At 43.6% G+C, this 25,434-nt stretch overlaps 2 protein-coding genes across 3 annotated transcripts; one reads left to right on the forward strand and one right to left on the reverse strand.

Annotated features, from left to right (window-relative positions):
- Positions 1-228: 228 nt before the first annotated feature.
- On the reverse strand, positions 229-18,868 carry LOC110527482 (mitogen-activated protein kinase kinase kinase 2). Its single transcript, XM_021608777.2, has 15 exons — positions 18,465-18,868; positions 13,871-13,949; positions 13,581-13,699; positions 13,290-13,430; positions 8,807-8,920; positions 8,345-8,441; positions 7,994-8,124; positions 7,302-7,381; positions 7,020-7,180; positions 6,662-6,874; positions 6,294-6,442; positions 6,089-6,220; positions 5,745-5,874; positions 5,314-5,491; positions 229-4,441 (listed from the first exon to the last, which is right to left on the reverse strand). Exons 2-15 carry the CDS (start codon positions 13,920-13,922, stop codon positions 4,222-4,224), a joined length of 1,917 nt encoding a protein of 638 aa, XP_021464452.1. The 5' UTR covers positions 13,923-13,949; positions 18,465-18,868; the 3' UTR covers positions 229-4,221.
- A 3,166-nt stretch (positions 18,869-22,034) lies between these two features.
- Positions 22,035-25,026, forward strand: sumo1 (SMT3 suppressor of mif two 3 homolog 1 (yeast)). Of its 2 annotated transcripts, none has more exons than XM_036981861.1 (5): positions 22,035-22,190; positions 22,579-22,653; positions 23,349-23,426; positions 23,545-23,616; positions 23,887-25,026. In XM_036981861.1, exons 1-5 carry the CDS (start codon positions 22,173-22,175, stop codon positions 23,953-23,955), a joined length of 312 nt encoding a protein of 103 aa, XP_036837756.1. In that variant the 5' UTR covers positions 22,035-22,172; the 3' UTR covers positions 23,956-25,026.
- Positions 25,027-25,434: the final 408 nt, after the last annotated feature.

A 25,434-nucleotide genomic window follows, 5' to 3' on the forward strand; every position in this document is an offset into this window, starting at 1 on the left:
GTTTGGATAAATTTCAGTGCAAATTATCAAGTTTCACGGTTGTCCATTAGCGTAAAAACTGCTTATACTTGCCTGTCAATAACATGCATGTCCTAAAAGGCTCACATGATGCAATCAGACCTGTAGTAGGCCTGTCACTGCCTTTACAAAATAATATATTGTGCTCATAAATCTCTAAAACAGGTTAAATACATTTTTTTGCTAAAAAATTAAATCTTAGAAAAACAGGTGAAATAAATATATTTTATTATTTTCATTGTCATCATAATTATTAACACATCAAAGTGCCAACAGACTGACAGTCTCTCCCAACCCTTTTCCATCAAGATGTCTCCTCTCTTCAGCATTCATTCAGAGGAGCCAATAGGCCTTAGCCTGGTCCCAGATCTGTTCTTGTTTACTCCATTGCTATCATTTGACAAGACAAACAATGAGTGACATGGAATTAGTATGATGGCACAGACAGACTGGCACTCAGGCTAAAACCAATGGGCCTCCCGCCACCATTGTACCTCTCCTCAGGATCCAACCATGCATAAAATCTCCCATTTAAAAATAAAAATATATATTAAAAAAATGATGCATACCACTGATATACAGTTCTGATATAAACAGGCTTATTGGTCACAAACCAAATGGAATTATAAACATGGCTTCTTTTACAATACACAGAAAACAAATGTGTGGGATATAAGTGTAATCTTTCTTTTTAAAAAGGGGCACATTATTTTTCTTCAACTATATATTTTTTTTACAGTCCGAATGCGCAAGGCATTTTGGGCACCCCCAAGTGTCCTTTGAGCACAAATTGCAGTACAGACACAGTCAAGCACACACACACACACACACACACACACACACACGAGAGAAGTGCTTACAGCACCCTGGAGTGTCAGCAGTTGCTTATAAAAGCACATATTGGACCATATTGGTATAGTTCGTCTGTACCTTGTTGGTTTTCTAGAAGAAGCAGGGGAATACCATGTGGTTCCTTATCATATGCATCTCAGTTCACTGCCTTTTACTTTAAGTCTTTCCCCAATCCCAAACCCACCTGTCCAATCCTCTCAGATCTACACAAGTAAAGAGCAGGGCTTTTGGGATTCAGGCCTCGTCTACCATACACTACTATCACTAACTAACAGTCCCTCTGAGTGGGGGTGTGAAATTAAAAAGCAAATGAAGGACAGCCACCAAGTCTGTGTTCAGATTTAGAATAGACTTCTCATTTCAACAGGGGAGTGTTAATCCACAATGGTGAATGAGGCCACCTGGTGGTGAGAATGAAACATTACATTCCTGACTAAGATCCTTGTGCAACACAACCACAGACATTCACATACAACATTCACACACATCTGCTCACACCCACATACACAGAAGCAAAAGTATTACAATCAGTGTAAAAAATCTGAAGTCTTTAAAAAATGTGCAAAAAAGGTCATCGCTAACAGAAACAACACAAGACAGTCTATGCTCAACAGAGTAGAAGTCCGTCGTCCAATGAGTAACCTTGAAGAAGCGAGCGGTAGAGAACGCATTATGTACCAGTTTTAAATAGTGCATATGGCGTCACTATTTCTGTTGACAGTTGATCTCAGCGAGTCCAGTGCCAATGGAAATGTTCAGTTTCATTTTTACAGGCAATGCAGGAGGGTAAGGAAGGGGTCTAGCTTCTTGGGGACCAGCTTAGCCGATAACACGCACGGTCGCTATTTTGCTTCTCAGACTAAAAGAATCCAGAACAGTGGAGTCAATGACAATTATTTTTCTTAACCAGTTTAACAAGCACTCCTTCAGCGGGCGAGAGAGACCGGATTTAGTACCTATGGTTGAGGGGGAGTTAATGCCTAGGTGATGGGAGAAATGCTCGATCATATTACAGGCTAGTTGATCAGTAGGTTTCCTGAACTCCTCACACAAAAGAGCTTGTGTTTCCATACCGTGAGTACCTATGGGTTAGCTTACAGGCAATGACAACCACACCCCCTGGAGTCAAATAGACAGCCACTTCCATCACTAATTTAAAAAAGGACAAGATCGTCATCCAATACCTATCCTACTGCATCTAGAAAATAAGGGTAAAATATATCTGACATTCACTGCGCAAAGCAGCACAAAACAGTTAGCACTGCTGTGATTTTAGATAAGTCTACTTGTTAGTAATGTTGAGGTATGGCTGAGTACAGCACTGAAACCAGGGATTGACATCTGGAAAAAAATGTCTGAGTATTCTCATGCAAACCATTTCAGGTACTCGAGTATTCACATGCAAGTACAAAACAGGGCTGCTGGCAAAACCATCTTGCAGTATGCTATCGATTGCTTCAATTCATGTTTTTTTTAAATGAGATATTTTCAGTGCACTTGATACACTCCAAACAATAAAACACATATTAGAGTTTGAAATGTTGTCATTTGAACCTGCTAAATAGTTGAATTTGCAAATTTCCAATACAAATCGAGAATCGAGTAGTCGAGACCATCCCCAACTGAAACATACTGAAAACTACTCTGGTGTGTGTGCGCATGCTAAAGGAGTGTTTGAGAGGAGCAGCATGTGAGACATGACACAGCACATACTACTGCAACATACCAGTACTTTATTTCGCAAGGCATTGTAGGGCAAGAGGGCACAATAGTCCCAGATGGTGTCCAACACTGTGGAGTATAACTGAGTATTCACCAGTACTGTTGAGTATTGATATTGGCATAATTGCAGAGCTTTTTGCTGAGTACTGTTCAGTGCAGTAGTATCTTAGTCAAGATGTAAACTGGCTAACATAGTGCTTCAGCACAAAGTAGTACCTGATATTAACATACAGTATGCCTACAACTGAGTAACAAGCATCCTAATTGGCTAGCGTTTCTCCACTCTTCCGGTTTTAAAATGCCATAATGTACCTTTGACCAATCAACTAAGGCCTGCCTAAACTTTAGGCAATCAACTGGCATCATAGTACCACACGGCCAATCACAGAGTTCAGATGCATTTCTGTTAAGAACTGAAGCACCAAACCCATTATGATGAGCACTCTAGGTTTCTGCTTTGGTGTGTCTCGATTGTATCTGATCTGGGGTCAGTAAGAGACCTATGACCCCTGGTGAGGAGAAGGCAGAGAACAGTGCCACAACACTTGGATATGATCCGCACCGTAAATAGGCTGGTACTCGTCTGATGCGTACCCGAAAACGTTTCAACTAGACATGTTCCTACACTGCTAAAAAAGGCACAAGGCAAAGAACAAAAGGCTGGGAGGGGATTTGACAACAGACCCTGACAGACAGGCGACCTGACTGACACAGCAGAGGAACAGACGGACACTCACAACTGTCGCGGGACAGACTGAAGTAAAGCGAGGGATCCTAGCAACAAAAGCATTTTTTCAGCATCGAGAGAATGAAGAATCGTTGAGTTCTGGGTGCTCTACATGGACTGTGAATGTGCAAGTGAGGGGGGAGCAACGTAGGCAGCAGTGTGACAGGAAGAGCTGGTGGTGGGGGGGGGGGGGGGGGGGGGGTGTTCTCCTCACCCGGTGTTCTGGTTGTGGATTCGATAGCAGCGTGCTATGGGTTTTCAGCTGTACATTCTGGGTCGAGTCAGGACCACACTAGGGGTGCGTTCAGCAGGACACAACGTTATGCAACGCTCAAATCGATATAGCATGTAGAACAAACCTTCCTCTAAGATATGTAGAATAAGGAATTGTTTCGGCTCTAGTCATGCCACCTCTATCTGCAATGTGTTCCACAACGTTTGCCTACTAAACGTGGCCCAGATTATCATGATCATCACCTCAAATCTCCACTAAGGTCCAGATCAGAAACACAGACGTTGACTCAGTGAGCTAAGTGCAGAGTGACCGAGTCACACTCCACAATCAAAAGCAGGAGATATTAATCATAAAAACATTTTCAAAAAAGGTTATTTTGTCATCTTGGTTGAGCAACTTACCATATTTCTGAAATTAAGGTGCAACTTTTTCTCTAAATGAGTTATTTCATTAATTCCTCCTTGCCAGTCTCCTAAAAACAGAGACGCAGGAGTTGTAGTCCCCACCGCTACCCACCTCATCCAATCACCAGATGGATACCTCCCACCAAGTCCTCTCTGGTCCAATGGGGGCTTTCTGTCTGGAGCTGGGAGGGTGGAGTCAGGGGGAGTCAGAGGCAGCGAATCTAAGGACATCTCTGGCAGTTCAGGGGTCAGGGGGAAAGGGGCTAGTGAACAAAGATGTGCCTCAGAAGGTCGTCGGCCGAGGGCCTCAGCTTGGTCTCCACGAAGATGCGCTTGAGGAAGTCACGGCCATGGTCGGAGACGTGGGCGGGCAGCGAGGGGTTGGTGGGCTGGGTGGCGATCTTAAAGATGGCCGCCATGGCCTCGAACTCAGCCCAGGGGGGCCGCTGGGTAAGCATCTCCACCACCGTGCAACCCACACTCCTGGAGAGGACACCACTGACATTAGCCAACATCATCATCATTCTCCTCATCAACAGTTGACATGACATCCCACCAGAGGCAGCTGGTGGGAGGAGCTATAGGAGGACAGGCTCATTTTAATGGCTGGAATGGAATCAATGGAATGGTACCAAACATATTGATACTCTGCTCCATTAATTCCATTCCAGACATTAAAATGAGCTCGTCCTCCTATAGCGCCTCCCACTCAACACATCAAGATCGTTATTGATTTACATGACAGTGGCTGTTACACTCGTCTACCATAGCCTCCTTTCCAGATCCCCTCTCCTTTCTGACCACTAATTTAAAGAGACTTAATTGAAAATCATATGAAACCTCTTAAAGGTGCAGTGCAATTAAACTAGATTTTCATGTTCTGTTATGATATTTCCACACTATGAGTTCAAAATAACAGTCTGAAATTGTACAAATTATAATGAGCTTTTGGTGTAAGAGCGGTTTGAAAAAAATGCCTGGAATTTCAGCCTGTTCAGGTGGGATGGAACTTTTGGCCCACATGACAATGGGATCTGATTATAATAGACCAATGACTGGTCATTTGGGTAAGGGGGTGGGCTCTAGACCATCCTATTAGCTAATCACGGGTGTGTATCCAAATATCTTCAAAATGTGTGTTCCCTAACGCCCACACGATCAGACAGCGCAAGGGAAATACATGATAAAATAAAATGTATGAGTTATTTTCATTACATTTTAGCCATATAGTGATTTTTTTTTTAAATACAAAGACTGCATGTGGGCTTTAAGTCTCAGCCAGTGGTTTGAAAGAGGAGACAAGGAGGTGGAAACTATTTTTCTGGTAAGTCTGCCTCAGTAATAATCAGTCTTACCAGATATCAGCCTTCCTGCCATAGCCCTCTCCACTGATCACCTCTGGGCTCATCCAGTAGGGAGTACCAGTCACTGACTTGATCCCTGTTCCTGACAGACAGATGGTCTGTAGCCGCCTGCTCGCCCCAAAGTCCCCCAGCTTCACGTTTCCCACAGAGTCCCGCAGAATGTTGGCCCCTGGAAAAAGAGGGAGGGACAGGAAGAGGTAAGGAGGTGGTGTAGGTCCATTCTCTCATAAGAAACATTACCCAGAAGGCACTGCTTGAGTTACAGCAATGTTCCCCTCAATACCCATCAACATTCTGTCATAAGCACTACATGAACCAGAACATGGGCCCAGCACTCTCATTCATGATAATGGTCCTTCCTATGGGAATCAGCAACATTTTACTCCAATATTCCATCCATTTATCCCCCTCTCCTTCTGTACCTTTGATGTCTCTGTGGACGATCATGTTGCTGTGCAGGTAGGACACTCCCTCCAGGATCTGATGGGTGTACCTACGCGTCACGTTTTCCGTCAAGGCCCCGTACGACTTCAGCTGGTCTTTGATGGAGCCCTGGGGACAGAGGGTGACCATATGGGAGTTAAAGCAACCGGCGGGTCCGTTCCAGGTCATCGTTACTGCAGCAGCGCCGTGCCGGTCATCTGTGAAACTTCACTGAAACAAATACAATCTGGAACGCAGCCGACATCGCCACACTGGTGGACGGAGACAGGATGGAGTTGGTCTAAGTTCAGTTATTCAACCGTATACACACACACACACTTACCCCGGGCATGTACTCCATAAAGATGGACAGAGTTCTCTCGTTGGAGTCTCGTAGACAGCCATAGTACTGGACGATCCGTTCATGGCACAGGTTCTTCAGTAACTGGATCTCACACTCCAGGGCACTTACCTCCTGCAGATAGACAAGATATGTTGAGTGCACAGTGTACACAACTCTCGACAAACACAACCTCGGTTCCACTCACCTTGCTGGTCTCGGGACTCTCTGGGTCAAACTGGACCTGTTTAACGGCCAGCTCTCTGCCCGTGTCTGCATCGTAGCACAGGAAGACACGGCCAAACGCACCCTGACCCAGCAGTTTACCTAGCCGCCAGTTCGTAGGGGCACGTGGAGCTGGGCAGACATGGGGGAAATCAATTAGGTCATTTGTGTGCGCTTCCAAGAAATACGTTTGTTGCAAAGTGCTTAGCAGCTACCTGGCCAGACCAGCTATCCTTCCACCTGAACTTTCTTCCATTCTTTCACCCCCACATAAGCATTCTTCTCTCCATTCTCAATCTGTACATTTTCTCCCACCCCTCCCTATTCTCTCCCTCAGCCAGCTCTACTCACAGCGGCTGGGTGGGCTGATGTCCATAACGGAGAGGGTGGGGTTGGGTTCGATGTCGCTGCCCCTGCGTCTGCGACCCCCGGGCTCCTCCAGGTCTGGGGTGAATATGCTGCTGCCACTGCTGGTGCTGGGAGACTGCTCTGTGGGGCTGAAACTGACCGGGGAATGGAAACCGTGGACCTGGGTCCGCCGCGCTCGAGGGAACGTCTTACGCCCTGCAGGGGAGGATGGGAGAGGGAGAATGAAGGTAAACAACAATAGTTTTCTGTGATACTCTAAAATAAAGAATCGGACTCCCGGATTTAAGGTTGAATTGAATAGGACTTTTAGAGAGGGTCTGTTTTTTTTTTGGTCCCTCACCATCACTGTAGTCCTGAAGGCCAAAGGAAATGTGGTATCGCCTTGGGTAAGTGCCCCCTTTCCCCGACTTCTCAAACACTGGAATATCATACTCTGGGTAAACTTGGTGGTTGTCTGGGTAGCTCTGTGCCCGGGGCATACGGGACTTAGGATAGTTATCACTGCAAGGAAATACAGGAGGAATACATGCTTTAAAAACAGTTTGATTCAGAAGATGAAGTGTTGAAGGTTACCACAATGCATGCTGGCTATGTGGTTCTCAGTTGGATGTTCACGACTCACCTGTCCAGTGGGCTGTCCAGTGAGGGACAACTCCCTGATGCAGAGTTCTCTGGACTGCTCATTGACAGAGGGTCCAGCATCTAGAAAGGAGAGATTGAGTTTGTGACTGCTATCATTTGTCATACTCTGAACATGTTCATAAAAATGTTCATAACGGTGGTAATGAAGGCCAGTTACGAGTAGGCGAGAGTGTTGGGACTAGGCCTTAGTATGACTGTTCCTAATCTGGGCCCCTGTCTCCATCTTTCCCCAGTCTCAGAGGTGAGGTCATAGAGATAGATGACTCATCTTTGTATCTGTGCCATTATGGCGTCTGTGAGAGCATTGGCATCGTCATTGAGGCCATCTCCATTTTGAAGTAGTCCATTTTCTTCTTTTGTGTATAAAAAAGAAGAGTGAAGCTAATATGTGATTTACCACCACCTGCAGTGCTGGAGTCCTGGGCAAAATCGTGTGTCACTCATTTATTACAGCCCCTAGATGGAGGTTATGTAGCTTAAAAGCCATTTACAAGCCATAGGCAACCCAATTTGAAGAAGACAACGCTCTGATTGGCTGATCGCCCAACCCATAGGAATACCCCAAACAGTTGACTACTTTAAAAAATGGTGGAAGTCATAAAAGGCAATGTCAATGCTAAAACAGGTTAGATGGATAAAGAGTCCTCTATCCATCTCTACAGGTGAGGTTACCTGGTCCATGCTTTCTGGAATGAACTCTCCCTCGCTGTTAATGCTGGTGAAGGAGCCGTTTCTGGCCACCTGCTGGAGGGCATCGGGAATGTAGCCTGGAGGGGGAGAGCTGCGGTCCCCGGAGTGGGACCCTGGATGAAAGACAATTACATACATTTCTAGCTGAAGACTTACTACTAGACTGGTGGTGAAAGACGATGTGTTTTGGATGCGTCTAATGTCATGAAGCAAATGGATTTGGAGAAAGAAATGGAAAGTATTTACTAGAAGGACAATTTCGCAGATTAATTAATGAATTACACACACACACACACAGTTGTCATTGAAAACACCACAGAGTTGATGACCCACCTATCAAAGCCAGCATGCTTTTATTGTCTGTGGCCCTGAAGCGGGTGTTGTCCAGGTCTTCGTGTGGGGGCAGCAGGTCCATGCTGGACGTGGAGGTCTGAGAGGAGAAATGAAACACCATCCATCCATCCATATCAAAACAGCTTTACTATACAACCGTTTCTTTTACAGAATAAAACAATGCTTAAACAAAGGTCTTAAGATGATTCATTCAAGTAAATACTCAAGAAAGTGTGCTGAACATAGTGAGCTGTTGATGGGTCAATCAGCCAGTACAGTAGTATGCTATGGATTGTGTGCGATTCCCTACAGTCACTGTGCTGTGATCTGGTCTGGGCCCATATCCGCCAAGCCTCTCAGAGTAGAAGTAACGATCTAGGATCTGTCCGCGTAATCTTATTCATTATAATCCAAAAGGCTCAACTGATACTAGATCAGCACTCCCAACTCTGTGGTCCTAACCTGAGAGGAGGCCTGGAGCACCAGGAGGATCTTCAGGCTCTTCATGTGGACGCTGCGATCCAGCAGCTCCACGGCCTTGTCCAGGTCATCCTGAGTGGTCAGAGGAATCACCAGCTGGGAGGGAGGAGGGGAGAGAACCACAGAGAGGGAAACAGACAGGTCGGATTAGAAGAAGAGGAAGAAACGAGAGCAAAACGGCAGGAAGAGAAGGAAGTGAAAGAGAAAAGGAAGGTATATTGGTAGTTTCTCTCAGAACAATAAATTATCTCGCTCAGACATGTTGAGGATTTTGGCTTTTGGTGCTTATTTGACTGCCAGAAACCAACACTGTGACTTGGGGCTGGGCTATATGGCCCTAATATCATATCACGGTATTTACAAAATATTGGACGGCATGCCAGTATTCTATGTTATGAATAATAAGTTCTACATTTGCTTTATGACCCTATAGTGGCAACACATACATCCTAAGTGACTTCAATGTGTCTTTCTCCAATCGGATGGTTTTATAGTGTTCAATTCAACCAAATATCATTTCCTGCATTTTAATCCATTTCTGCATTTCTTGCACTCATTTGAGATCTCCACACTGTCACGTAGGGCTGCACAATATGGGCAAACAATCTAGGCTTTATTTTAAACCAAATGTTGCAAAACAAAAAACATCTCTCATAAGAAACTAGTTCCCTGCTATACAGAAAAGTATTCCGACTAGCTTGGAAAGACAATACCGTGCAGTATCGAAGAGCCCTCACTGCTGCTCCACCAAACTGGAAGTCTTCCAACTAGTTTGGAAAGACAGTACCGTGCAGTATCGAAGAGCCCTCACTGCTGCTCGATCATCCTATTTTGCCAACTTAATTGAGGAAAATCCTAAATGTATTTTTGATACTGTCGCAAACCAACCTAAAATCAGCATTCCCCAAGTGAGGATGGCTTTCACTTCAGCAGTAATATATTCATGAACTTCTTAGAGGAAAAGTTAATGATCATGAGAAAGCAAATTACAGACTCCTCTTTAAATCTGCGTATTCCTCCAAAGCTCAGTTGTCCTGAGTCTGCACAACTCTGCCAGGACCTAGGATCAAGGGAGACACCCAGATTTTTTTATACTCTATCCCCTGACACAATGATGAAAATAATCATGGCCTCTAAACCTTCAAGCTGCATACTGGAACCTATTCCAACTAAACTACTGAAAGAGCTGCTTCCTGTGCTTGGCCCTCCTATGTTGAACATAATAAACAGCTCTCTATCCACCGGATGTGTACCAAACTCACTAAAAGTGAAGCCTCCCTTGAAAAAGCCAAACCTTGACCCAGAAAATATAAAAAACTAATCAGCCTATATAGAATCTCCCATTCCTCTCAACATTTTTAGAAAAAGCTGTTGCGCAGCAACTCACTGCCTTCCTGAAGACAAACAATGTATACAAAACACTTCAGTCTGGTTTTAGACCCCATCATAGCACTGAGACTGCACTTGTGAAGGTGGTAAATGACCTTTTAATGGCGTCAGACCGAGGCTCTGCATTTGTCCTCGTGCTCCTAGACCTTAGTGCTGCTTTTGATACCATCGATCACCACATTCTTTTGGAGAGATTAGAAACCAAAATTGGTCTACACGGACAAGTTCTGGCCTGGTCTCTGTGGATGGTTTGTCCTCTATTGTTTTCACTATATATTTTACCTCTTGGTGATGTCATTCAGAAACATAATGTTAACTTTCACTGCTATGCGGACGACACACAGCTGTACATTTCAATGAAACATGGTGAAGCCCCAAAATCTCCCTCCCTGGAAGCCTGTGTTTCAGACATAGGGAAGTGGATGGCGGCAAATGTTCTACTTTTAAACCCGGACAAAACAAAGATGCTAGTTCTAGGTCCCAACTGTGAAGGACCTCGGCGTTACTCTGGACCCTGATCTCTCTTTTGACAAACATATCAAGACTGTTTCAAGGACAGCTTTTTTCCCTCTATGTAACATTGTAAAAATCTGAAACTTTCTGTCCAAAAATGATGCAGAAAAATGTATCAATGATTTTGTTACTTCTAGGTTAGACTACTGTAATGCTCTACTTTCCGGCTACCCGGATAAAGCACTAAATAAACTTCAGTTAGTGCTAAACACGGCTGCTAGAATGTTGACTAGAACCAAAAATTGTTAGCATATTACTCCAGTGATAGCCTCTCTACACTGGCTTCCTGTTAAGGCAAGGCCTGATTTCAAGGTTTTACTGCTAACCTACAAAGCATTACATGGGCTTGCGCCTACCCATCTCTCTGATTTGGTCCTGCCGTACATACCGACACGTACGCTACGGTCACAAGACGCAGGCCTCCTTACTGTCCCTAGAATTTCTAAGCAAACAGCTGGAGGCAGCACTTTCTCCTATAGAGCTCCATTTTTATGGAATGGTCTGCCTACCCATGTGAGAGTCTTTATTGAAACCTCATCTCTTCAGTAGGTCATATGATTGAGTGTAGTCTGGCCCAGGAGTGTGAAGGTGAACGGAAAGGCACTGGAGCAACGAACCGCCCTTGATGTCTCTGCCTGGCCGGTTCCCCTCTTTCCACTGGGATTCTCTGCCTCTAACCCTATTACAGGGGTTGAGTCACTGGCTTACTGGTGCTCTTCCATGCCGTCCCTAGGAGGGGTGCGTCATTGATGTGATCTTCCTGTTCGGGTTGCTCCCCCCCCCCCTTGGGTTGTGCCGTGGGGGAGATCTTCGTGGGCTATACTCGGCTTTGTCTCATTATGGTAAATTGGTGGTTGAAGATATTCCTCTAGTAGTGTGGGGGCTGTGCTTTGGAAAAGCAGGTGGGGTTATATCCTACCTGTTTGGCCCTGTCCAGGGATAACGTCAGAGAGGGCCACAGTGTCTCCCGAACCCTCCTGTCGGGGGGCTAGGATAAGTCTGTTCTCTCTCTCTCTCTCTCTCTCTCTCTCTCTCTCTCTCTCTCTCTCTCTCTCTCTCTCTCTCTCTCTCTCTCTCTCTCTCTCTCTCTCTCTCTCTCTCTCTCTCTCTCTCTCTCTCTCTCTCTCTCTCTCTCTCTCTCTCTCTCTCTCCCTCTCTCCCTCTCTCCCTCTCTCCCTCTCTCCCTCTCTCCCTCCCTCCAGGACTACCTGGCCTGATGACTCCTTGCTGTACCCAGTCCACCTGGTCGTGCTGCTGCTCCAGTTTCAACTGTTCTGCCTGTGGCTATGGAACCCTGACCTGTTCACCGGACGTGTTACCTGTCCCAGACCTTCTGTTTTCAACTCTCTGGAGACAGCAGAAGCGGTAGAGATACTCTGAATGATCGGCTATGAAAAGCCAACTGACATTTACTCCTGAGGTGCTGACCTGGTGCACCCTCTACAACCACTGTGATTATTATTATTTGACCCTGCTGGTCATCTATGAACATTTGAACATCTTGGCCATGTTCAGTTATAATCTCCACCCGGCACAAACAGAAGGGGACTTGGCCACCCCCCATAGCCTGGTTCCTCCCTAGGTTTCTTTCTAGGGAGATTTTCCTAGCCACCGTGCTTCTACACCTGCATTGCTTGCTGTTTGGGGTTTTAGGCTGGGTGTCTGTACAGAACTTTGTGACATCAGCTGATGTAATTAGGGCTTTATAAATACATTTGATTGAATTGTGATCCGATTTGCAATTTAAAGCCAGACACTTGTGTGAACTGTTGATATCATGGACATATAATGATCATTCAAATGTTATAGTTAGAATATAATAGTGGGCACTTTGAATATAGTGTTGTTTGACATGACAAAATGCCAAGGAGAAGTTATTGTGACAGGGTAGGAACCTAAGTGTTTTCTAGGGGACCCTATAATCTTTGGCTACATTGAATGTTCTCTCTTTGCTACTTCACATAGCTAACATTCATGCTTTGGGTATTCCTCTTTATTTAGAAGATACTATTGCACAAACATGCTGATTTAGGTCTACACCATCACTGGTATTATCAGGCTGTTCAGCTAGTTACGTTTGCTCTTACTCAGTACATTTATTAGCTACCTAGCCAGCTAACTAGCCATTAGCGGCAAACAAGATTTAGGCCCAACTTGCTAAGGAAAGACAAACTAGCTGTTTGCAGATGTAGGAAACACAAACTAATAGTGTCATTATAGAACACTAGAGGATTTATATTAAGAAGCAAAGTGAAAACATCATAGCTGTCATCAACATCATTGTAGCATCTGCTGCACTGACATGCAGACAGAACGCAAGTGTCTCAAGGTTTACTGTATTATTGTATTTTATTATTCCTATGAAACAAACAAATACAAGTACACATGCTTGTGGTTGAGGAACAACAAAAGCGCTCCTTCAGGCGTATCACAAACCAAATACCGTTATAGAAGGTCAAGTTGAAACCCAAACTAGTCTGTACATCAATACCGATCTATTGTAAAATACGGTATACAGCCCAGCCCCACTGTGACTTGGTGATGATGTTATCGTGATGTGTACCTCATTGTTGGTGTAATGCAGGTCCATGGCTTGACCGAAGGCCACTTTGGCTTTGTTCCCCAGGTCATCAAGCCTGACTGGGCGAAAGAACTGCAGGATCCTCTTCTCCCCTTTGTACTCAAACTTCACTCGCACATCGTTCTGTATAAACACACACACACACACACACACACACACACACACACACTGAGAGATCAGCATTCATGAGAGGAAAGGGGATGAGGAAGAGAAATGCCATTTATTGTATTGAGAGTATTCTCTGATCAGTGACAAGTTGAGAAGTGGACAGACCTGATTTTTGGGTGAAGAGGCCTTGGGTTTGCCCAGGTCAGATAGGGTCATGGCAGGGCGGCTAGAGCGGTGCAGTTCGGCCAGGTCCTGCATTATAGAGTTCAGCGCCTCCTGTTCGTCTGTTTGGGGCAGATCGAAAGCTCAGAACAGAAAACACAGAATAGAAGCCATAGAACAGAGAGTATTGCAAAGCATTCCCAGGGCACCTTAGATGATCAGATATGGCCTAATGTCATGACAGTTCAGATGTATTACAACTGCGTCTATGTGTTGGGAGGAAGTGTACATACTCATCTTGACACGTTGATTCACCCAGGAGTCCAGGATAGAGGATTCTCCCATCAAAGGGGTTCCTTTCTCCTGTAAAATCTGAGTATTGCACACCAACAGAATTAGTCACTCAATAGCAAGCCGATTCAACCAAGAATCAGACTGCATTGCTAGCTAAATATAGTTTACATTGGGTCGTGCCATTTGATTTCATTCACTTTTTGACCGCGTCACCTTTTTCATTTGAATTAAATATATATACACTGCTCAAAAAAATAAAGGGAACACTAAAATAACACATCCTAGATTTGAATGAATGAAATATTCTTATTAAATACTTTTTTCTTTACATAGTTGAATGTGCTGACAACAAAAGCACACAAAAATGATCAATGGAAATCAAATTTATCAACCCATGGAGGTCTGGATTTGGAGTCACACTCAAAATTAAAGTGGAAAACCACACTACAGGCTGATCCAACTTTTATGTAATGTCCTTAAAACAAGTCAAAATGAGGCTCAGTAGTGTGTGGCCTCCACGTGCCTGTATGACCTCCCTACAACGCCTGGGCATGCTCCTGATGAGGTGGCGGATGGTCTCCTGAGGGATCTCCTCCCAAACCTGGACTAAAGCATCCGCCAACTCCTGAACAGTCTGTAGTGCAACGTGGCGTTGGTGGATGGAGAGAGACATGATGTCCCAGATGTGCTCAATTGGATTCAGGTCTGGGGAACGGGCAGGCCAGTCCATAGCATCAATGCCTTCCTCTTGCAGGAACTGCTGACACACTCTAGCCACATGAGGTCTAGCATTGTCTTGCATTAGGAGGAACCCAGGGCCAACCGCACCAGCATATGGTCTCACAAGGGGTCTGAGGATCTCATCTCGGTACCTAATGGCAGTCAGGCTACCTCTGGCGAGCACATGGAGGGCTGTGCGGCCCCCCAAAGAAATGCCACCCCACACCATGACTGACCCACCGCCAAACCGGTCATGCTGGAGGATGTTACAGGCAGCAGAACGTTCTCCACGGCGTCTCCAGACTGTCACATGTGCTCAGTGTGAACCTGCTTTCATCTGTGAAGAGCACAGGGCGCCAGTGGCGAATTTGCCAATCTTGGTGTTCTCTGGCAAATGCCAAACGTCCTGCACGGTGTTGGGCTGTAAGCACAACCCCCACCTGTGGACTTCGGGCCCTCATACCACCCTCATGGAGTCTATTTCTGACCGTTTGAGCAGACACATGCACATTTGTGGCCTGCTGGAGGTCATTTTGCAGGGCTCTGGCAGTGCTCCTCCTGCTCCTCCTTGCACAAAGGCGGAGGTAGCGGTACTGCTACTTGTTTTTTTTGCCTCCTACAGCCTCCTCCACGTCTCCTGATGTACTGGCCTGTCTCCTAGTAGCACCTCCGTGCTCTGGTCACTACGCTAGCAGACACAGCAAACCTTCTTGCCACAGCTCGCATTGATGTGCCATCCTGGATGAGCTGCACTACCTGAGCCACTTGTGTGGGTTGTAGACTCCGTCTCATGCTACCACTAGAGTGAAAGCACCACCAGCATTCAAAAGTGACCAAAACATCAGCCAGGAAGCATAGGAACTGGCTCATCCAGGAGCCCGTTATTTTAGTGTTCCCTTTATTTTTTGAGCAGTGTATGTTTGCCCATGGTAGAAGTGGTCAGAAAGTAACTTTTTGGACCCGAATGCTGAAACATTTAGGAGATCGAGGTGCTTAAAGATAACCCATTTTGCACACCCCCACCCTGCCATGAGACATCCATGTCTTCATCACCAGAAAAGATAAACAGCTCAGTTTGATATACATTTTAAAGCTTACAAACAGGGTTGTCAAACTACTTTAATAATATTTTAACATCAATTATCTAAAAACTCATATTTTACACCCTATTTTACATCTTCTGTGATGTTTGTGTTGTGCCCGCCATCGGTTGAGACACAGACATTGAGGCTCTTGAATACAGGGTGAGTATGATAAATGTACTAAAATGGGAATAACATTTCAATGTTCAAAACTGGTAGCACAAAGATGATTGGATTGTCCACACATCAAAAAATGTTTACTTTAATGGAAATATAATTTGTTTTAAATTATACTGTCAGTCCTCCATAGGAAACCTATTGAAATCACAGAAATATAGATAATAGAACCAACATTCCCATTTAAGTTGACATTCGACAGTGGGTCGACCAGCTGCCATCGTTGTGGTAGTAAATGGAAGTAAAAATGTTATTTCAATTTAAAATGCTAATGAGGCACCAGTTAAATTGCAGTGGTCTGAAGGGGTCTGAAATATATATCTATGATTGACATGACACCAACCCTGTATTCAAGAGTATGCTGTGTAACATGCAACAATTTAATATACTGAAAAAATATATAAACACAACATGTAAAGAGTTGGTTACATGTTTCATGAACTGAAATAAAATATCCCAGAACTGCTCCATATGCACAAAAAAACATTTCTCTCAAATGCACAAATTTGTTTACATTCTTGTTAGTGAGCATTTCTCCTTTGCCAAGATAATCCATCCACCTGACAAGTGTGGCATATCATGCAGTTATGCCACAACACAATGCCACAGATTTCTCAAGTTTTGAAGGAGCGTGCAATTGGCATGCTGACTGCAGGAATGTCAACCAGAGCTGGTACCAGAGAATTGAATGTTCATTTCTCTACCATAAGCCCCCTCCAATGTCGTTTTAGAGAATTTGGCAGTACGTCCAACCAGCCTCACAACTGCACACCACGTGTAATCACGCCAGCCCAGGACCTCCACATCCAGCTTCTTCAACTGCGGGATCGTCTGAGACCGGCCATCAGGACTTGCTGATGAAACTGGGGAGTATCTGTCTAATTCTGATTGGCTGGGCCTGTCTCCACAGTGGGTGGCCCTGGCTAACAAGTGGGTGGACCCATCTTAAAAAAAAGAAGTGGGCCTCAGGATCTCGTAGAGGTATTTTTGTGCATTCAAATTGCCAATCGATCAAATGCAATTGTGTTTGTTGTCCATAGCTTATACCTGCCCCATACCATAACCCCACCATATTGACATCAGCAAATCACTCACCCACACGACACCATACACATGGTCTGAGGTTGTGAGGCCGGTTGGACATACTGCCAAATTCTCTAAATCAATGTTGGAGGCGGCTTATGGTAGAGAAATTAACATTACATTCTCTGCCAACAAATGTTGAATAAAATTATATTTGATCCTTCAGCTGGTCAAAATATCCACACGAAAGTATTATTAAACAGACATCAAAACGTGGGTCTGTGTGTATGGCAATCGAAATGTTTTTGCTTATGACCGAAGGCATGTGCACAAGACAGAAGTACATGCACGCATTCATACCAACAGGTCTTTACATGGTTTTGCATGTGGCAGGTTATAGAAATGTCTACTTCAGTAAGTTAGGTAAACAATACTTTCCTGTTGATATTTTAACAAACATGTTAAGCAGCTGAAGGACCAACCGCACAGACAACCGGTAGAGTAAGTTCAAATATAATTTTATTCAACATTCTGGCTTGTAAGGAAAATGTCCACAATTTTGCTGTACTTTGTTTCAGACTGTATAGCAATCATTTGTATCAAAGTCTGATTTATTAGGCAATGTAGGGTGGGGTGTGCAATTTCACGATAACAGTGTGACAGACTTTTTCACATTCAAATGTCAAACAAAAAGCAATAATTGCAAAGCTAAACTAACCATAGAACTTAATGCACAATGACTACTTTCAATTTCCACTTCACCTTTTACAAAAAACACATTTACTTGAAGAACAGTGCAGGTGTAAACTTTGGTAACAGAGAAAAGGTTTGTGCCATCATTCTGTTACTAAACTTTGCATCTGCACTGTTCTTTAAGTGAATATGTTTTTATAAAATGTTAAGTGGAAATTGAGTCTGACAAATCTGAGTCTCAGCGTCACTGTTACCGTGTAGTTGCCCGTGTGCAAAATTGGTGGAATTTGAACACCCCTCTACCTACTAAAATGTTTTAGCTTTCTGACCACCTCTGCCATTGGCAAATATTTAAAGTGTCATTCAAACCAAATGGGGTGCGGTCAAAAAGTGATTGAAATCTAATGGAACGAACCCATATGAGGCTGTCGTTCAAGCTAGTTAGCAATGCACGCTTATCTAGCTAATTGAGCTATACCATTCGGATCTATGACTATGGTCATTATCTCTCTAAAGACTTCGATCCAAATCAACATGAGACACCCTCATTTGCTAGCTGCACAGCTAACCAGTTGGTTCATGACAGAAGTTGACAGCTAGCTAACGTGTTAGTTGGTTATCGACGGTGACATGCATCTGTGCTAGCAAACTGATATTATCTGATTACAATCAACAATTTGCAAAAGACAGCTAACGTTAGATTACATCGCCTGACAGGGAAGTTGTCGAGTTAGCTGGTTAACGTTAGCTAGCTAAATGTTTTCCACGATTAACTTGCTTGCTACCGGTACGTAGCTAGTTAGCTACGTGACGTGGGCCACACACATCGTGCAAATCAATTCGTCAAGTACTTTCCTTCTGTAAATTGTAACGGTTAACTAAAATGTTTCTAATTCACCTGGGTGGATTCTGTATCTTCACTTCCTCATCCACAGGGCCAGCGACAAGAGCCCCGGCCCCGCGGATAGCGGTCTTTGAGAAAGCAGAAGTTTAGAGTCCGCTTCGAACTTTACTTGAGTCCAAGGCCCCGAGTTTCAGGCCAAGATATCACTAACGCTTGTGTTGTGCAAGACGTTCTTCGATGTGAAAACTGACAATGGCGACGTGCACAAATTAAAACAACCATTTGATTATCTATCCGTTGACGATAACTTAATCCACACTTCTGTTTGATTTGTAAACCTAGCGACATGAAAACGGTTCTACCAACACAGCTCAGCTGCAATCTTCCCCCAATAATAACAGCAAGCCTAGTTGGAAGAGTCCAACCACAACACAAGTTTGTTGATGTCAGAGAAATGTGTGTGCGCTTCTGGTTTCGTCATCAGAATATGTGGTCGTTCGATTTGGCTGTCAGATTACTAACACATACAGAAGAGGTAACCTAGAAAAAGAAAAATAGTTATAAATATATTTGTTAATAACTTGCACTCCTAGTCCTGCACTTTATAGTTAAAATATTCATTCAATAATTGTAGAAATCTCACATTATTCCGTTTTGATTCATAATAGGTCAGAATGCATTGCTATGCACCTCCAATCTCACTATGTGCATTGCTATGCACCTCAAATCTCACTATGTGCATTGCCATGCACTTCCAATCTCAATCTTCCAACGTTTTTGCAATTTAACCCTGGCATTCACACTTGGGCAATACAATTTAGCTACAGTACTTAAATCATGTGAAATGTATGTAATTGTTTTTACTCCAACATTTCAAATTCCAGGTTGCTTCTTCAGTGCCACTAAGTCTCCTGCTGGCAAATAGTTAGTGATGCAATGGCCAAAGCACAAAATTAAAAGGACTCTTATTTAGAAAAACAAACTATTCCCTTTCTGTGGAAACATAGGCAGGACTACTTCTGTGGGAGAGGTATGATTACGAGGATGAGTGGGGTCATACGAGATCGGGATCTCCCTGTGCTGAAAAGTGGGTAGACTGTTGCAATGAGAGACATGGAGACGGCAGAGATGTTAGCTCAGACATTTGTGAAGGTGCACAGCTCAAATAATCTAACGGAAGAGGGACAGCGTTGGAAAGAGAGGGTCAGAGGAGAGAAGGAGGAGATGTGTTACATCATGGGAAAATAATTGGACCTTTACAATAAGGTGTGGCAGGACGGAATACGGAAACCAAGGAAAGACCCTATTAATCCATCATGTTATAGACTGATAGCGTTGACAGCTCATGTCTGTAAACCTACGGAAAGAAGGATAACAGAAAGGCTGACGTACTTCCTGGAGAGCAGAGGCCGATGTTATCAGATTCAGGAAAGGCAGGGGAACGATGCATCCTGTATTGGGTCTAGTCAGTCATACGGAAGGCACAGGCAAATAAGGCGGTGGTGGTAGCCATTTTCTTTGATTCAGAGAAGACCTATGATATGATGGGGAATGGGGGCCTGCTTATCAAACTGGATAGCATGGGGGTTGGAGGAAGTGTTTTTAACTGGATAAAGGACTTCCTTTTTGGACGATCAGTACAAGTGAGAGTGGGTAGCTGTATGTCAGAAAGCTATGAGGTAGATAATGGTACCCCCGCCCCAGGGAAGTGTGATTAGTCTTTTGTTGTTCTCCGTTATGATTGGTGAATTATTCTCCAGGTGAGATCAGATATTGGGAGGTGATTGTTTGCGGATGACCAGGCGCTGTGGAAGAGAGGAAGAAAAATTCCTCATACAACTGAGAGAGTTCAAGAAGCAATCAGAGAAGTTGAGCAGTGGTCCCTCGGGTGGGGCTTCAAGTTCTCCGTTGAGAAAACACAGACTGGGTTTCCTACTAGAAGGAATGTTCGGGCGGAAGTATAGCTGAAGCTCTACGGGAGGAAGCTGGAGACGGTGGAAGTGTTTAGGTTCCTGAAGGTCTGATTTGACACTCGAATGACATGGGCGGAACATATTAACACAGTAGTTAGCAAAGGAAATAAAATAATGAATGTGATGCTTTGCCTGTCAGGAATGGAGTGGGGGGGTCAGGTAGAATGGCATTAAAAACATTATATATACAGCACTATCAAGGTTATCACTGGACTATGGTAGTGTAGCATATGGATCAGCAGCTCTGACATCTTTAAAAAAAGCTAGACGTAATCGAGGCTCAAGCTCTAAGAATACGTTGTGGAGCAGTCAGGACCTCCCCCGGTGGCAGCCACATTGCTCGTCCTAATATTGATATATTTCTTAACTCCATTCTTTTACTTTAGATTTGTGTGCATTGTTGTGACTTGTTAGATATTACTGCACTGTTGGAGCTAGGAACACAAGCATTTCGCTACACACGCAATAACGCCTGCTAAATATGTGTATGTGACCAATGCAATTGGATTTGATTTGAGAGATGTCGTTAAAGTTGAGAAGATAATAACTACCCATGAAATATTGGGTAAATCTTCAAGGACATAAAGTCACACATCCTGGAAAAAAAAGGTGGTCCTAGAGTCCTGGGAGCATAAATGAGATCTGAATGCAAGTTTTTGGCGGTTAGGTAAGGGCATGGTGAGAGAGGTGGGACTGTTTGTATGCTGTCTTGAATATGTTGTATTCACTGATGGATCTAAGGACCCTAAAACAGGGAGGACAGGTGCAGCTTTTAGTGTTTCTGAGTTTCAGGTGGCAGTGACAAAAAGAGCAACAGGCCATTTATCCGTATACGCAGTGGAGTTGCTGGTTATGCTCTTGGCTGCAGAGTGGGTGGAGGAGGTGAGGCCAGACAGGATAGTCAACTGCTCTGACTCGTGCAGCACTGATGAGCTTAATTTCTGTCACAAAGCAGACAAGATGTATTGTATGAGATTTTGCAGTGCCTGTGTCGGGTGAGACAGGTGAGGGTATTTGTGATGTTCCTCTGGGTACCAGCTCATGTGGGAGTAGAGGGGAATGAGGAGGTGGATGTTCTCACCAAGCAGGCTCTCAAACATCCTAATGTTGATATGGACATGTCAATCAGTAAAGCAGAAGCTACGTGTTAATAAGAACAGTGGTTAAAAACAAATGGCAAGCAATGTGGAACAGGGAGGGAAAGGGAAGAAACCTGTATAAGATCCAGGAAAATGGTGGGGGCAGGGATGTCCTCAGGTTGAGAAGAGGGGAGGAAAGTGTAATCACAAAGCTGAGACTGGGACACACAAGGCTCAACAGTACATTGAAATTGGTAGGAAAACATACAACTGGGAGATGTAAACACAGTCAGGAAAACATGGCGACACATTCTACTTCAGTGCCAGCAACATGGGAGGGAAAGGGGAGTATTTAGATTTAAGGAGTAATGGTGTTGAAGAGCCAAGCTTAAATGAACAGTTGAGAAAATCTTATGTAGTGTTTAATTATGTACTTAGTTTCCTTAACGAGACGATGAATAATGGGTAAGATTGAGCCCTTCCCTATCTCTGCTCCAGTAATCCAGTCCAGTTGGGGGCGGTAATTCACCTTAGAGTTGGTTCCCAACCGCCATACAAAAACCACAGACGAAGAAGAACCAGAACTATTCACTTTCCGGGTCAGTTTATTAATGGTACCTGCTTCTCAAAACAGCAAGAATCCCGAGGCAGTGTATAAAATTTGAACTAAACGTTTTGTGAAATAAAATAAACATCACAAGAAAAATACCATGTCAGACACGGTAGGGGTACGGTTTAATTAACATCTTACTTGTCTGAATTGGTTGAAGAGAGAATAATGGTTGAGCAATGCTAGCTAGCAAGCTACGTTAGCCGCTGTGTGGGCCGAGAAGAGTAGTGTTTGCTAACACAGGCTATCTACTGTAGGTAACGTTAGCTAGATCGAAAATAGTGCCACTGACTGTGCACGAACGGTATAACATTAGGTTTTACTTTCACAAGATTGTAGCTAACATTATGTCACCTGACTCTCCATTTTGGTCTACTACGTACCGATTCAACTTATTCTGTTTGGCAACCATGGAGGGATTCGTGACATGTTGACAATGCAGTAGGCTGGCTGACTATGCTGATGTAATGTTGTATGCACATGTCAATGGGATACTTTTATTCCAGGAGACAAAACCCTCAAGTGGAGATGGAAGTGAGAAGAAGGATGGAGAGTACATTAAACTGAAGGTGATTGGTCAGGTAAGATAATATGGAGAAGTGTGGATGCATCTCAGACAGGAGAGTTCGCTTCCTTGCCTCATTTCCTTTCCTATACGTGCTAATATGAAAGGACACTGGGGGAGCCATTGGCCTTTTCTCATTTGGGTAAAGTCTGTCCTCCCGCTCTCCTCCGCCCTCTCTCGGAAACCGATAAGTGGTCGAGGAGAGTGTCAATTCGTTAGTAGGCAAATAGAAGAGGGTCCTCCCTTCCTTGATAACCTCCTTTTGGTAAGTAAGCACAAGCAAATATTTTTGTAACTAGCTCATTGTTCTTTCTGTGGCACAAGTGTATCCTACCTGAGTCTTTAGGACAAATTTAGAAATTTGCCACAATTGAATCAGCTAATGTTTTCTCGAAGGAGAAAGGCATGCAAACATTTAAACCATATGCTACTCCTCCTTTAATCTATTAAATGTATTTCACAACTAGCTAAATTACTTTTATTCACTTTATACATTTATTTTGGGATTCCACCCTGTAAATGTCATTTGCCTGATGACACACCATTGGAGGAGTCTCATTTCATACTAGTGCATTTCCGTCCACTTTCCATCTCCTCGGTTACCTTTGACCTTTTACAAAAAGAGGACGGAGGAGAGAGAGGGTGCAGCAGTTGAGTAAAACCAATTGAGAAAAGGCAACAACAACAAAAAAGCCTAATTCTATCTTTCAGGACAACAGCGAAATTCACTTCAAAGTGAAGATGACAACACATCTAAAGAAGCTAAAGGAATCTTACAGTCAAAGACAGGTAGTTATGAAGCCCAACGATTGTCCCATCTCATTTTGACAATGTGGGTCAGAACTTCAGAATTAATGTCATCATGTTCCCAGTATCTGATGCAACCATGTGTGATTCCTTCCTGCAGGGTGTACCAATGAACACCCTAAGGTTTCTTTTTGAAGGACAGAGAATCTCAGACAACCAAACCCCCAAAGAGGTACCCCAACCCATCCCTCTTCCCTTGCATCATCCATACAGTCACTAGTCTGGGTGCCAGGCTGTTTCTCTGGCCAAACCCTTATGGAATGGCAATTCCAAACATGAACAGACTGGCACTCAGGTTATACAACCACCACTGTCTCCTAAAGTCAAAATGTTCTTATTATTGTTTTTAGGTGACATTTCAATTTGTTTTCCTGTGAACCTTGAACATGCTTGCAGATAAACTTTCCCCTGCATCTTTGTCTGACTTTCTCTCCCTCCCCAGCTTGGAATGGAAGATGAGGATGTCATTGAAGTGTATCAGGAACAGACCGGTGGACTTTGGAATGATTAGACTTGCAGTATTTTTTTTCTCATTTAGAATTTTGTATGTATTTTGCTTTTGTGCTTTGCACCATCTGGATCACACACTCTATTGGGGCTTCCATGTGCGAGGGCACAAAGAACGACTGTGTTAGAATGGATAGACGATCTGTTTCCTCCTTTTAAACACCTCGCACAGTCATTTCTTCTCCCTTCCTTTACAATGCAGGTAACATTGTAGTGCAGACAGTGTCATAGCTGAATGTCCCCCTATTGAGAGAGAGAGAGAACACGCATACAATGACTGGTTTTCTCTAGACTCTGCTACACACGCCTCTTTCGCACCTAAAGTTTGAATATGCCACCTCTGAATGCTAAAGCATTGTTTTGAATCTTTAACTATCCCACGTTTCCTACCACTGATGGATATGGTCTAATGATATTTAAAATATGAAATGTTTTTATGATCAGGATGTATATTTTTGCATCCAGTATTTGTGTGTAATAATTCTGTCCGTGGTCAGGGTTCCCCAACTGGCAGGCTGAATTTGGCCCGCGGGTGATTTTATTTGCCCGCGGGCCAAAAACAATATTTTTAATTGTTGGACATAAGACTGTAAAAACACCAGCGAACCTGCTACAAGTGATTTTAATTTTGGATATTTGTTTCATGTAAGCAAGGCTTGAAATTATGTTTCAGTCAAATATATATCTGTTTGGGCTTCTTGGGGTCAATTTGCAGTCTCTAAATTATTCGTAATTATGTTCTGGCCCCCTGACCACCCGTTCAAGAAAAGAATCAGCCCGTGGCTGAATCTAGTTGATGATGCCTTTCCTAGGTGTTCTTTTTTATTTCTATTTGAATTATGTTTAAGTTCAGATAATTTCAAGGGGTTAAAGTTTCTGTTTAATCTCTGGCTTCTTCTTGGATTTAAATGTTTGTCTCCTTTTTTTTAATCAAGATAATCTTGCTGTATTGAACCACAACAGTAGCCACACATAGAAATGTCAATGCAACAAATGACTCCTTATGGAGGCTTTGATCCGGATGGTTGGAAGCAGATCATTTTTCTTTTTTTGAATAAAATGTTTAACAAAAACAGGACTGATAATTTCCAACTTTGACATATACCATTGCAGGCAAAACAAGAATGTCCTGAATTAGGACTGCAGGTTGGATTCCTGTCCACCAGAGGGAGCTTTCGTCATGTTTATGACAGTGACTGGGTATTTATTTGACATCTCACATTCCATGATACATTATGAAAACAACTTTGGCCATGTACATAGTCACATGCAGAGGGTATTTACCGTGCTGCCTATCCTCCATTCAAGGCCTTGGACAATGTAAATGCAAAATGTAAAATAACTGGTTGTGATGAAAAATGAATGTTGGTTGGAAATGTCACTTTTACTCCATTATGTATCAGTGATGCTTCTCAATGTGATTTTTAATATGTTTACTCACAATTATCTTACCTGGAAAAGGCAAGTGTGGAACTGTAGAGAG

The sequence above is a fragment of the Oncorhynchus mykiss genome, chromosome 7, assembly GCF_013265735.2.
Source record: "Oncorhynchus mykiss isolate Arlee chromosome 7, USDA_OmykA_1.1, whole genome shotgun sequence".
NCBI lineage: Eukaryota > Metazoa > Chordata > Actinopteri > Salmoniformes > Salmonidae > Oncorhynchus > Oncorhynchus mykiss.